Raw genomic sequence first — 14,592 nt, 5'->3', positions numbered from 1 at the left:
GAAAACAATATTGATTGGATATCGATCATTAAAATCCTCTTAAGGCCCACAGTGTTGTTTATTTGACATCCAATCTGTTGATTAGATCATATAGGCCCTAATGAAGGGAAAAAACAAAGATCAGCTTGATCCAAAACTTTTATGGCCCCCAAAAGGGTTTTAATGGTAGACGTTCAATCCCCCACTGCTTTTTTTTAGTTTGGTCCACTTGATAGTTAAATCTGTCTTATTTTTTGTCTCAAGCCTTACGACGAGCTCGCCAGTTGGATGGATGGTTTGGATATAATACATACCTCGCGATGGGACCCACAGAACTTGCTGACGTCAGCCTTCATTTGGCTGGAAACGGATTGGCTACTCCCCCTGCCACCAGCCCTGTGGCTGGTGGTCGGTGCTCTGTGGGCCCCACTACGATGTACATATTTCATCTATTCCGTTCATCCATTTTTTCAGATTATTTTACAGATTTGTACCAAAAATTAGCGGGATATAAATCTCAGGTGGACCACACCACATGAAAACAAGGGCGATTGGATATCCACCATTAAAATCCATCTTAAGGCCCACTGTACTATTTATTTGACATCCAATCTGTTGATTAGGTCATACAGGACCAGATGAAGGGAAAAACCAAAGATCAGCTTGATCTAAAACTTTTATGGCCCCCGAAAGGTTTTAATTTAAAATTAATATTTAAATTATTTGTAATATCACATAAAAAAAAATATTGAGAAGTTAAAAAATTTAACAATGTCTGAGAAAAAAATTAGATTTTGAAAAAATAAAAATGGTGATTTAATAAAAATCTATTTTGTGGGGAAAAAAAAGAATATTGAATAAAGTTGATAAATTTGAAAAAAAAAAAAAAAAAATTGATTTTGAGAAAAAAATAATATCTTGAAAAAGAAAATTAAAAATATTTAAAAAAAATGAAAATTTTCACAATGTTGAAAAATGAAAATATTTTGAAAAAACATCATGCTGGCCCTTAGAAAGGTTTCAACGGTGGGTGTCATTATCACTACGGCTTCCCTTGGTGTGGTCCAATGAAACCCTTTACCCACCTCATTTTTTTTGCTCACACCTTATAATGAACTGAGAAAAATGATGAATGGCGTGGATAAAATACTTGCATCACTGTGGGCTAAAAATGAAGCATATCCAAAGCTCAAATGGACCACACTATCGGAAAGAGTGTGAATTGAACATCTACCATTGAAAATTTTATGGGGGCCACAGAAGTTTTAAATCAATCTGATATTTGTGTTTTCACTTCATTCATGTCTTTGTGATATTACGAACAAGTTGGATGACAAATAAGTGTCACTATGGGCCATAGAAAGGTTTCAATGGTGGAAACATTATTCCCACGGTTTCCTATGGTATGGTCCACTTGAGCTTTAGATATACCTCAATTTTGGGCTGAACTACTAAAATAATTTGAAAACATGGATTGACGGAGTGGATAAGACAAATACATTCATGGTGGGCCCAACTGAGTTTAGGATATCATTTTAGAGAATTATCCAAAAAAAAATGAATAATATCCCAAAATTAAATGGACCACACCACAAATACCAGCGGGATGATGATTTTCACTGTTAAAATTTTTGTAGGGCCCATCATAACATTTTTTTTTCCATCCAATCGGTTCATAAGGTCACAAAGACATGGATGAAGAGGAAAAACAAATTTCATATTGATCCAAAACTTTGGGACCTCGAAAGGGTTTCAATGGTAAGCGTTCATTCCCCCACTGATTTTTACAGCGTGGTCCAGTTGATAGTTAGATCTGTCTTATTTTTTGTCTCAAGCCTTAACACGAGCTTGCCAAATGGATGGATGGTTTGGATATAACGCATACCTCATGATGGGACCCATAGAAGTTGCTGACGTCAGCCTTTGAAATGCATCAATCTCCCTTAACCGGACAGGATAGGGCGCCAGCCCTAACCAATCCCTGTTTCATCTCTCCCTCATACGCTCGCCTCTCTCCACTCTCCTCTCTCCTCTCTCTCTTCCTAGATCTCTCCTCCCTCTCTCTTCCTGTCGATCTCTCTCCCTCCTATCTCTCTTCCTTGCTCGATCTCTCTTCCCACTGTCTCTCTCTCTATCCCCACCCAAGATCACCCTACCCACGCACGCCCTCTCGCTCTCTCTGAATCTGTGGTTGAAGGCTTAAATCTCTAGGAACATTGAGGTATTTCTCTCTCTCTCTCTCTCTCTCTCTCTCTCTCTCTCTCTCTCTCTCTCTCTCTCAATCTCAATGCTGATTTAGGGTTTTTCGAATTTTAGGGTGGATTCGATTTTTTTTGGGACTTCGATTTCCTGCCCAGGAGTACCTTGGCGTAACCTCTGTGGGCATTGGATCGGAAGAGCTCAATTCTGGAGAAGCCAATTAAGATAAGCTTTTTGAAAGGGGTGACAATGGGCCATGCTGGCCCTTTAGGTTTCAGGTTCCAGCCCAATAGAAGACTGCCTGAGGGCCATGATGATGGTTAGATATGGGCTTACAGATTTGAATGTGGACCCCGAATTGGGGTTTTTCTGATTGTAGGGATTTGGGGATTTTGGGGATCTGTGGATTTTTGGAATTGGGGATTTCACCTTCTGTGTTTTATTTATTTATTTCTCTTTCTTTATTGACATTTTGAATTCCCCAATCCATTGATCTAGACTGTTCATTAGGTCCAAGGCACATTTCATGGGGTTGCCATGTAAACATCATACCAATCTGAGCCAGATCTTAGTGCCTGTCAAGCAAATTTGAATGTGGACCCTAAATTGGGTTTTTCTGATTTGAATGTGGACCCTTATTTCAAGATTTGGAGATTTTAGGGCTTACAGATTTGAATGTGGACCCCAAATTGGTTTTTTCTGATTTTACAAATTGGGGATTTAGGGATTTTAGGATTTTGGGGATTTGAGGACTTTTAAAATTGGGGATTTTCTGATTTTACAAGTTGGGGTTTTTAGGAATCAGGGATGTGAAGATTTTAGGAATTTTGGATTTTAGGATTAAAGAAAATAAGTTTTTAATCTTAGGTTTGAAGGTTAAGCATTAGCTAATTGATGTGGGTGTTTGACATTTTATATGACTCATACTAGAACCCAACATTTGGGTATTGATATCAGTAACAATAATCAGGTACTACATCGAAATCCTTATTTAAGCATTAATTCGATCTGGTCTAATTTTAGTCATGATTCATATAGAATCTGGTCTAGTTTAGATCTAGATTCAAATAAGCATGATTTTTTAAAGGCTTAATTTTTTGCATTCCTTGTGTTGTGGCCTAAGTTTTGGATTGGAATGATTTTTAAGAACTCATGGTGAAAATCTGGGTGGACCATGTACGATTTGATTATGAAACTTCGATTGTATGCAATTACTTGTTGTCTATTATTATCTTCAATTCATTTAAAAGCCATCCATTAGATAGTTCACTGTTTCAGTGGGTATTGTAAGGAGGTAAGATTTCTAAGAGGACTGGAAGATTGCATTTTCTCAGTTTAAAACTCCAGTAAGCGACTGAGCCATTGTCAAAGATCATGAGTATCCATGGTATCATTACTTTGAAACAAAGTGAGTCTCATAAAGGAGTATCACTGTCTTCTTGTAATGCCCCCTCCTCAATTCGTAATCTATTCAATGTTGAATCAAATGGCCAAAAGGTGCTGGATAAGAGCTTTTCATCCACTCATCCATCCTTGAATGTACAAACAAAGTCATCCAGACCACAGCAAGGACCTGAATTCCATCCTAAGATGTTAAGCCCGCACTCTAATCCAAGCAGTCCTATTTCTTACTGTTCTCATCCCCAAGACCCCAAACAGCTTTGTTCTCAATCTTCTTCTTTCTGTACCAATCTGTACTTATCATCTTCAACAAGCTCAGAGAGCCATCGGCAGCTCAGCAACCTACCCTTCCTTCCTCATCCTCTGAACTGGGACCAGCCTGTATATTCAAAGTCTCCATTGCATTTGGGTGAGGTTCTAGGTGATCAATGGGATGAGGGTGACTGCCCAAAGGATCTGATGAAAGACTTTCTTAATTTCCCTGGGGATGCTTCTAACGGCAGCTTTGATGATGAGACTTACACGAGCAAAAGTTTAGCATTTACAGAACAACTGGACTTACAGATTTTGTCAGAGAAGCTCGACATAGCCATCACAGGCAATGGGGAAAATCCTGGGCTGGATGTGAGTACATTTACCATATAATTTTTTCTATTTTCTTTTTTCCTTTTTTGTCAAGTAAGGTCAGTGACTGATAATCCCTCTTATGAGGGTTTAACCACTGTCATCTTGCTTGTTGTTGAGGGTATTTGCGAGTGCACAACTTCAAGTAATGCACACACACGAGGCATTTTTCATCTCACACAAGTCAATATGAAATGTAGAGGCAACTCCGAAGGGTATATTGAAGGTAATGAATGTTCAGGGTTTGACAATCTATCATGTAAAAAGCCACCTACAGGTATTTTCAGTTTTTTTTTTTTTTTTTCCGTGAATCATCGTTATCTTAACAATTCATTCAGCTGCTATCACACTCGATTACTTTATGTATTCAGCTTCTCATGAATTACCTAGATCTTTAATATTGAATCAGTTCCAATGCCATTTGATACCTAATAGTTTTGTATGTGGTCGTAACTTATAGAAATACTGACTTGCCAAGTATCTTCCGGAGGCAAAAGAAGGTAATATATGATAACACATATGGACTTGTTCTTATGCTGAGTAATGAAGTGCTTACTACGTAATCTAGTAACATGATATGTTAACCACCAGTCAGTCATCTTGAGTTAAAACTATATATTTGTTAATGGCATGTATAGTGATATCCAATCTGTGCTCCTAATTGATTAAGTCGGGAGGAAAGATGACTTCTCCAAATGTTCTTGTTGAATAATGAGCTCATCTTAATTAAGTAGACATGTCTGCAAATTCTATACATCTCCCTTAGGGGCAGACTTGTAATTGTCACTTTACTTTTGACAATCTTGTCTTTAGTTATGTATTTTCTTATTTTTATTCTTGGGTAATTGTTTGTATTTGGGAGAACACCACATTTCTTGCTGTTGCAAGCATGATTTTTCCACCATCACCTTCTCTCAACTGGAAGCATCTATGTTGTGGGCTCTTGGAGCCTTGAAATGGCACTGAAAAAAAAAATCAAATATTTGTAGAGAAATTCGTAACCTCATAGAAGGGTACTTTTCATAGGAAGGTCCTTATATAGTAGTGGAACTTAGATTTCTTTTTGAATTTTGGTTTTGACTACGTGCTATGTAGAGAAAAAGTCTTCATCTGAAGACATGAAGGGAGCTTCTATTGGTACTAAATCTGATCCACGCATCCAAAGGTAAGCCTTCATCCTATCTTTTTTTCTTTCTTCTCTTTTGTTCTTTTACCCACAAATTTGTCAAGTAACTCTTCATTATTTAGTATTCTTTAAAATTTTTTTATTATATATTTTTAATTTCCCAGATTCTCAAAACCATATAGCATATAGTGGACACGTAATCCCTGATGCTTCCTTCACCTGCCAAGTTGCCTTTTAGTCAGTTTATTTATTTATTTATTTTTAAATCTATAAATTAAAAACAGTGCTGTGAACCACTATCTATCACTGTTTTTTGGATTTATTAAATGGGCGGAACTAAGCACATGCTGCATGAGATGGAAAAGTCCCAAACTGAGTTGTGGGTGAGATTGGTTTCTTACAAACCCAATGTTAATTCGGGTGAGCTTCAAACACTATCCATTAGTTCTACTACAATTTGATCTTCACATGGAAATGGCTCTATCCACTTCTTCAGTTACTGGTAAGTTGAATTAGGGAATGTTTGTAATCTTTTGTGCATATATAGTAGTGGAAGAAGAATGGGTTGGACCTAATGGATGGTCCAAGTAAGTGACATGCTCATGAGGCCAAATGTTACCGTGTATGGGAAGGTTTCTATACACTTCACCCACTAAATCATTTCTCTTTAGGAAATTATGAAAGAGGAATATGGCATGTAAAGACCAAGGTATTAAAAAGTAGTTATGTAATGGCCTCTACATTGTTACATGAAACCCTTTCTTTTAGACGGTTGCTCTGCTCTCTTTATTAAACTGTTTTGGTTTGTACTTGAAAAGCAAGCTGCTTTTATTCTTGTCGTGAATGATTTGTTTGGATGCACATAGTTGTACTATCTTGTTGTACGTTGTTAATCCAAAATCTTAAATCTTTCTATTTGTAGTACATTGCAGATAACAATCTTGAGAACAACCCATGGCATGGATTTGATGAGTGGTCACTCAAGATAAAAACCAATGCGCCTGAATAAAGTTCTGAAAATGTTGTTGGTTTTTCTTCTTCTGTTATTCTTGAAAGTTATATTGGTTGCTTTCAAAAGATAAGCAGCAAGGCCCTTAGTATTCAAATAAAATCTTATTAGTTGTTGCATGGTTTCTTTCACAAGTTCTGGTATATTGCCTCAAGAAGTTGCTACTCCCACACCTGCGTGAAGCCTTTCCCATCCACATGTAGGCGCACATGCCAATGTGGCACACATGTACAGGATATGAGATTTCCATTAGGTATGCGACACGGTTTAGATATTCTGGCCAAAATAAGGCCATTTCACTCAAATGAGCAACAGTTGACAAAAGAAATGCTTGGCTAAAAGATTTTTTTTTTTTTTTTTTTTCTAGCCATCCATTTGTTTTGTACACTTTTGCTGACCTGAGTGGAACAACCTAGTTTTGATCTTAAACAAGTGCAGCCCACCTGATGGATAGCTTGGATCTTGCACAAGTGTGCCTTATTGGCACGTGTTCTTTTATGTGGACGGGCAGCAGTTCACTTGTGTGTGGGCTCAGCAAACCTGTTGTCTCAGTTCTCTGTCTCCTCTAGTAGTTAGTCTTATAAAATACCCAATTTCTTCTCATTTTCAGGATGAAGTGAACAAGCTTATCAGTTCAACCCTGGGTGAAAGGGAGAGATATAATACGCCTTTTCTATGGCCTGGATAAAGAATCCCATACATGGGAAGACATTAGTAGACAGTAAGTAGCTGAAGTTTGTCTTACTTTCTTTTTTCATTTTTTAATGAAAAATGACAGAGTGATGCTTATTAAGCCACCGGCTGCTACAACCTCCAATGCTATGATGTGCAAAATTGTAATAATGGGATTTGCACTTTCACTTGGGTTGAGTTGTTTAGTTATTAATGGATGGGTGGAATTTTGGTGTTGGGTGTTTTGAGCATATGGACTTGGGTTTTGCTATTTAGTTTTTTACGTGTTTGGATGCTCAGTTCAATTCCATATCAATTTATTAGGATTGTTGTGTAATTTGGAGTTAGGTCTTCCAAAGTGAGGGAAAGTTGGGCTAGCCCCAAATTCATTTAGGACTCATTTGCTTGGATGGGCCTGATGACAATGGATAGGATAGGCCATCCATTTTGTTTGTAGCTTTGATGAAAGGCAGCAGATTGGAAATGGGTGCGTTTTTAATGTTTACTTGCTTTCAAACAGAACATTTTGATAGACCAAACACCTGATTCTTTTAATGATGAGTTCATTCACCACTTCTTTCAATCTAATGTTTATGCATCCTCATCATAGATGTAGAACTGAAGGCGAGTGGTGACCTCACCAAGGATGTAGAGCTAAGGGTGTGTTCTTAGCCATTGGTTACAGTGAGAGGCTACAGGGGCTATTGATGTCTATTGGTTGAAATTTAAGTTTGTTCAGTAAGCATGATTTTCGAGCATGGATTTTCTCAGACTTGTCTATTTCTATGATAAGAGTACTCATCTATACATAAATATGGCAATGCTTATTAGTTGGAATGGGTTTTATATGTGGCCATGGGCATTTGCATAATATAGTTGATGTGGGCATTTCATTAGCATGGTTAAAAAGTCAGCTTTAGACAGGGACTACGTTGGATATGTGTATTTGGCATGGTCACTTTTATATGTTATGTGTTTTTTTTTTTTTTTCTTTTCACTTGTATTTACTGTATGGTTTGTGTATTTGGATGGTATCCTCATTGTTGCATGTTTGATGTTTGCTCTAGTAGTTGGAATGCTGGAGTTTTAAAGAATTAGCAGAGGCTTCTATTGTGGTTCTTAAATGTCGAAGAGCATCAAAGCATGCCTGCCTTATTGCCGACTGGTCTTATCTTCTCTTGTATGGCTGTGATTTGCTGAGATGTTGCAGCTACTTTCAGTCCCAACTGATGTACGGTTTTGCCTATGACATTCATGTGCATTTGTAGTATGAAAACATTAAATAGACCATTAACTGTTTTATTGGTATTGTGCTGGTTATTGTCTTGATGAATGTTAAATGGGTGAAACATGCACGCACATGTTTAATCATTGATTGATTATGATTGTGTGAATTATTTTCTGAATGACTATCAGGTGTAAGATTATAAAAAAATATAAACAAATTTGATAATATTTTTAAATTCGCAGATATTTTAGCGACGGACCAAATCCGTCGCTAATTTCAAAACGGATGACCATTTAGAGGTTCGTAGCTAATATTTTAAATGACGAACAATTCGGGTGGTTTTTTCTGAATGTCATTGATGGATTTTTTATTTTTTGCGACGGATCTTATCCGTCGGTAAGCTGCGACGGACCTTATCCATCGTAGATTCAACGATGGATTTTATCCGTCGGGAAAAAAAATAACCCAATAAATAGTGGACCAAGCGATGGACAAAATCCATCATTTATTTGGTTTTACGACGGATTTGGTTCGTCGCAAATCTGTGATTTTGGTGTAGCGAAAAAACTACATTTACATGTCCTTACGACACCTTTGCTTACCGAAGAATGTCATTCGGACTATGTAATGCCCCTGCCACTTTTTAGCGATGCATGATGAATATTTTTTTCTGATATGGTAGGGTAATATTTAGAGATCTTCATAGATGATTTCTGTCTTCGGCCCATCTTTCAGTGATTACTTAAAGAATCTTAAATGCGTGCTACAAAGATGTGAAGAAAAGAATTTGGTACTCAATTGGGAGAAGTGTCATTTCATGATTCGTAAGAGAATTGTCCTTAGACATATCATTTTGTCCAAAGTAATCGAGGTATATAAGGCAAAAATTAATCTTATCTCTAACCTACCTCTACCCAAGAAAATACAAGACGTGCGATCCTTTTTAGGACACGCCGGGTTTTATAGAAGATTCATAAAGGACTTTAGTTTTCTCTCTCGTCCTTTATTTAATCTACTTCAAAATGATGCACCATACAAGTGGACTGAGCAATGCTAGGAAGTTTTCACGAAACTTAAGGGCGTGTTGACCACTGCACCTATCATGCAGCCACCCGACTAGAGCCTTCCTTTTGAACTTATGTGCGATGCGTTTGATTATGCTCTTGGGCGATTTTAGGGTAAAGAAAAGAAAAGAAGCCCTACGTTATTCATTACACAAGTAGAACTCTAAATACTGCCCAAGTGAACTACTCGACTACGGAAAAGGAACTCTTAGCCGTAGTGTTTGCTTTGGACAAATTTAGGTCCTACTTGATTAGATCCAAGATCGTTGTTTACACAGATCATGTGATGCTCAAGTATCTTCTTTCTAAGAATGATGTAAAGCCCTGCCTGATAAGATGGATTCTCCTACTCTAAGAATTTAATTTAAAAATAAAAGATAAAAAGGGAATAGAGAACGTAGTGACTGACCATCTTTTTTACCTTGATCTCCCTAATTTTCCTAAGACGACACATATCAATGACATGTTCCTTGACGAACAACTGTTCAAAGTCTCCGATTCACCTTGATTTGCTGATATTACTAATTATCTTGCCACATGTTTCACGCCGACACATTGGACTACACAAGATAAGAAGAAAATTTTCACCGAGGTGCGCAAATTCTTCTGGGATGATCCATACTTGTTTAAATAAAGCCCAGACCAAATCTTAAGGAGATGTGCGTCAAACGATGACCATCAGAGTGTCATCTCCTTTTGTCACTCACAGGCTTGTGGTGGACACTTTTCTGCTAAAAAGACCACGACCAAGATTATGCAGTGTGGCTTTTACTGGCCCACTATGTTTAAGGACACTCATGAGTTTTGTAAAGCTTGTGAGCGTTGTCAGAAATTGGTAGCATTGTCTCGTCAAAATATGATGTTCTTGAACCTCATTCTTATCATAGAGGCATTTGATTGTTGGGGCATCAATTTCATAGGACCATTCCCCCAATCCTTTGGAAATATATATATTTCGCTTGCTGTAGACTATGTCACTAAATGGGTCGAAGCGATTTCGTGCCGGAACAATGACCATCAAACGACCATTAAATTTTTTAAAAAGAACATTTTTTCTTGGTTCGGAACGCCTCGAGCCATCATTAGTGATAGGGGCTCACATTTTTATAATAGACCATTCAAGAATTTAATGAAGAAATATGGTATCTCTCATAAGGTGAGCACTCTATACTATCTATAAATAAGTGGGCAAGCTGAGATTTCTAATAGGAAAATTAAACATTTTGGAGAAAACGGTTAATCCTGACTATACGGATTGGTCAATCCGATTGACCGATGCCTTATGGGCCTACCGTACTCATTAAAAACCTCTATTGGAATGTCTCCATTTAAACTTGTCTATGAGAAAGCCTGTCACTTGCTTGTGGAGTTGGATCATAGAGCCTACTGGGCAATCAAAATTTTGAATTTCAATCTAGACAACACTGACACACTACGCAAACTTTAGTTAAATGAACTTGAAGAAATAAAAAATGATGCGTACGAGAACTTGAGAAATTACAAGGACAAGATGAAGGCGTTTCATGACCAACACAATCTGCGAAAATCATTCACGCCAGGTCAAAAAGTCCTTTTATATAATTCTCGGTTACATCTCTTTTCAGGTAAGCTTCGATCTCGTTGGACCGGCCCTTTCACTGTTATTAATGTTTATCCTCATGCAGCTGTCGAGATTCAGAATCCAAATAATGGCAAGGAGTTTAAAGTAAATAGACATCAATTAAAGCCATTTGTTGAGAAATTTGATTTAGAGAACATGTCCATGCCTCTGAATGATCCTGTTTACCAGGATTGATCTCCTAGTATGATGGAGGTATAGGTACGTTTATTGCTTTCATAAGACTATGGTAGTTTGGTTTTTGTCGTTCTAGGATAGTTGGCTTTATGCCGTTAGGATAGTTTGCTTTCCAGTCGTTCTAGGATAGTTTGTTTTTGTTGGTTTCACTCTTGTGCTGACCAACTCTCATACTGAGAACTCTTTAGAAAAAGCTTCTTAATTCCTTCATCAGGTACCATCTTCCCATCACTTCTCCTTTAATTTCGTTGTCTCATGTGCATTGCATGCTTATATCTTTTACATTGAGGACAATGTAGATTTTAGGTTGGGGATGGGAGATTAGGTTACCTAATCAGTATTTTCTTAGGCTTGAGAAAAAAAAATAATTTGTGAAATTTTTAAAAAACATTTTCTGGAAATTCTTGTGAATTCGAAGTGATTTTGACGGCCGTCTTTAATTTAGAAGTATAAGATACGTAATGTTTGGATTATTAATCTGTGATTAGAAATTTTAAATATTGATTGAGTTATGATTTCACATGTCACATCTAGCTTACACATTAAGGTTTCAGTTCAATATTGAATTATTAACTTAGTAATCACTAAGCATGGAAGGAACCAACTCGGGGAATTTGTCTATCATATTCATAAAAAAAATTTAAAATTAATTATTTTTTTTTTTAAAAAAAAGATAATACACAGCTAAAAAAACAGTTGTCATCGAAAATAACTACCTGTTAAAGATCTTTAAAAAGGTTAACATAGCGTGAAGCCATCGATGGAAAAATCAAAAGCTGGAAAAATAAAAAGGCTAAACTGTAAGGCAAGTTTCGGTTTAGGTTGGGTTATCCAGGAATGTTTTGTTTAACTATCAATGTTATCATAAAAATTGACGATTGGACTCTTAATGATGATAAGTTGAGGTTGCACTATACGCCCATGGAATTCAATGTTTAGAATTTTTTCTAATGGATGGATTAATACTTTGAACTTGACTATGAAGTTTACTATGCGCTTAAGTCTAGGAGAAAGTAATGCCCAACATTCATGAATTTTAGAATTCTATCGACTGGATCGTTTTTTAAAAACCACTCAGGTTTATAGAAATTGTCCCATAATTCTTAAAATATTTTTCGCATGCTTTGCTCGAGACTAGCAAAATGCTAGTTGGGGATTGTGTTGAGGTTCAAATATTGCATATTAAACTCTAGTTATTATCTGTTTTTACAAACATAATAATGTTTAACGTCCTATTTTAATCATGTTTGTATTGTAAGGTGAATTTAAGAGCCTAGACTGAAAAATGGTACTAAAAATATAGATTTAACACTCAAAAATCACAAAGGCAAGGGACGAATCCCAAGAAACCGAGATCGAAGAATTTACACACTAGAGATCCAAGAAAATCAAGCAATTCATGCTAAAGAGGCTTGAAAATTGTCCAAAATATAAGATCACATGGTTCCCACCATCCGTTTGGCTCAAAACTTTATATCTGGCTCGATGATCCTAAATTAACCGTACACGTCGAAATTCAGCCCTTGGCTCCCTGTGGAAGTGGCCTAACAGACAGATCATCCCATAAATCATCGATCTAGGGCCCACCTGATCTCTAGATATGCCTCAATTTCTGTCTCAAACCCTTAAATTAGATGAGAAAAGGGATGGACGGAACAGATTTCTCATGAACAGCACGATGGACCCCACATTGGGATGTGTGCGCACATAGCGCATGCACACTGGAGCTGCACCGGACCAAGGATCCGGTCAAAGAACCTTTGACCCGACCCTTCTTGCATTTTCACAACAGAGAACGGATGATCATCCGCTGTGGAGCTTTGTGGCCCACCATCATCACCCGTCCAGAAGATCTGAACCGTCCATTCGGTCCAGGGGGCCACGACCCTAGCCATGGAGACCTTTTGGTCCCAGGCACGCACACACAGGCAGATCGCTATCAAACAAATGATGAACGACAAGAAGATTTGATCCTTTGGGTCGCACTAAACTCGAGCAAAAGTACCCATTCCTGACTGGTTTTTCTCCAGGAATCTAATGGACAGGGTGGATTTCCCCGAAAACATCACTGTGGGGCCCATCGAGCATCACATGCAGCCCGTGCGCAAGAAACCTGCTTCTGGGAGAAAATCGGACATTTTGTCCGTTGTACGACCATGGTGGCGATCAGATCAGTGATTCAGATCTTCCAAATTCTGCCCATGGTGCAACCGACCACCACCAAGGAGACTGAACGGGACAGATGACGCACCCGGGTCTTCTCTGTCCCAACAACCACTCCAAACACAAGTGCTTTTTGCTTTTTCTTTGAAAGAGGGTGGCTGCGTAAAGCCTATGCACACCTAGCCAACCGCCTCCAGGCTGCTATAAAGAGAAAGAGAGAGACGTGGAGAGGATTCATCTTTAGGATGTGGAGAGAGAGAGAGAGAGAGAGAGAGAGAGAGAGAGAGAGAGAGAGAGAGAGAGAGAGAGAGATCGTGGAGGGCATAAAGAGTTTTTTTTCTTCCTTTTCTTTACTTGTTTATTTATTTTCTTTAAGAAATTTTAGTCCATCATGTCTATGATAGGCTAAGCATCTTAGCTAGGGCTAAGAGGTGAAGCTTGTAGAGTGATGGGAGACTTTTTCTTTATGCTTTTTTATTCATGTTTAAACTGAACTGATTTTGATTCTAGTGAAAAAAACAGTGGGGTATTGAACGTCTACCGTTGAAACCTTTTTTGGGGTCACAAAAGTTTTGGATAAATATGGAAAAAAATAATTTTTCGTCTTCATTCAAGTATTTGTGACCTAATCAACAGATTGGATGGAAAATAAACGTTATGGTGGGCCCTACAATTTTTTTAACTGTGAAAATCATTATCTCCGCTAGTATTTGTGGTGTGGTCCATATGATCTTTGGATATGATTCATTTTTTGGATATTGCTCTAAAATGATCTCTAAAAATATATGACCGATGTAGATATAATAAATACATCGCTGTGAGTCCCATGTAACTTTGATCTTCTTTGAACCATTCGTACAACTCGGAGCTCGAGGAGCGTCAGTGCTCGTCTTCACACGACACGTACCTATAGTAGCTATATAGCTGGTGTGAGGTACACCAGCTGTAAGGCTCGTATCCTAGCCCATATCGTTTCGTAGGCTTCCACGGTCCTCACAGTCGAATTTCAGCGACCCGCGATCTGTTATCGTCATTTACGCACGATCCTGAGACGTGTCCCGTATATCAGAGTTGGCTCGACCCGAGACTTGTACCAGTGCGACCGCACCGTCGTCGCGGTTCCGATGCCGCATCTCGCACAGTGAGGCGATGCCCGAGCCAGGAGATGTAGGCCCGCGTTCAATTCGAGGAAAACACCGCGCTTTACGAATTTCGATAGAATCACTACGATATGCCCCATCAATCACATCAATCATAAGTTAAGTACATCTCATCACAAGCCATCACTCACCCTTACCTCTCCTTACCCAAGGTCAATGCAACCCATGCTTA

The 14,592-nt window shown here is 38.1% G+C and overlaps 1 protein-coding gene and 1 long non-coding RNA gene across 3 annotated transcripts; both read left to right on the top strand.

Moving 5' to 3' along the window:
- Positions 1-3,552: 3,552 nt before the first annotated feature.
- Positions 3,553-4,224, top strand: LOC131218038 (myb family transcription factor PHL6-like). Its single transcript, XM_058212721.1, has one exon. The coding sequence runs from the start codon at positions 3,553-3,555 to the stop codon at positions 4,222-4,224; it is 672 nt and encodes a 223-aa protein (XP_058068704.1).
- A 158-nt stretch (positions 4,225-4,382) lies between these two features.
- On the top strand, positions 4,383-8,362 carry LOC131218883 (uncharacterized). Of its 2 annotated transcripts, XR_009157890.1 has the most exons (8): positions 4,383-4,480; positions 4,664-4,703; positions 5,299-5,368; positions 5,494-5,749; positions 6,252-6,350; positions 6,949-7,059; positions 7,621-7,748; positions 8,081-8,362. It is a non-coding gene; the product is annotated as an uncharacterized LOC131218883 (long non-coding RNA). The 2 variants fall into 2 exon arrangements; XR_009157889.1 differs by having other exon boundaries at positions 4,384-4,480; positions 6,252-7,059; positions 7,627-7,748; positions 8,095-8,362.
- The last annotated feature ends 6,230 nt before the right edge of the window (positions 8,363-14,592 follow it).

This window comes from Magnolia sinica, chromosome 11, assembly GCF_029962835.1.
Source record: "Magnolia sinica isolate HGM2019 chromosome 11, MsV1, whole genome shotgun sequence".
NCBI classification, from domain to species: Eukaryota; Viridiplantae; Streptophyta; class Magnoliopsida; order Magnoliales; family Magnoliaceae; genus Magnolia; species Magnolia sinica.
This window is presented reverse-complemented; position numbering and strand designations above follow the sequence as displayed.

Coding starts and splice junctions, on each gene's coding strand:
- LOC131218038 (XM_058212721.1), top strand. CDS start 3,553: ATGAGTATCCATGGTATCATTACTTTGAAACAAAGTGAGTCTCATAAA.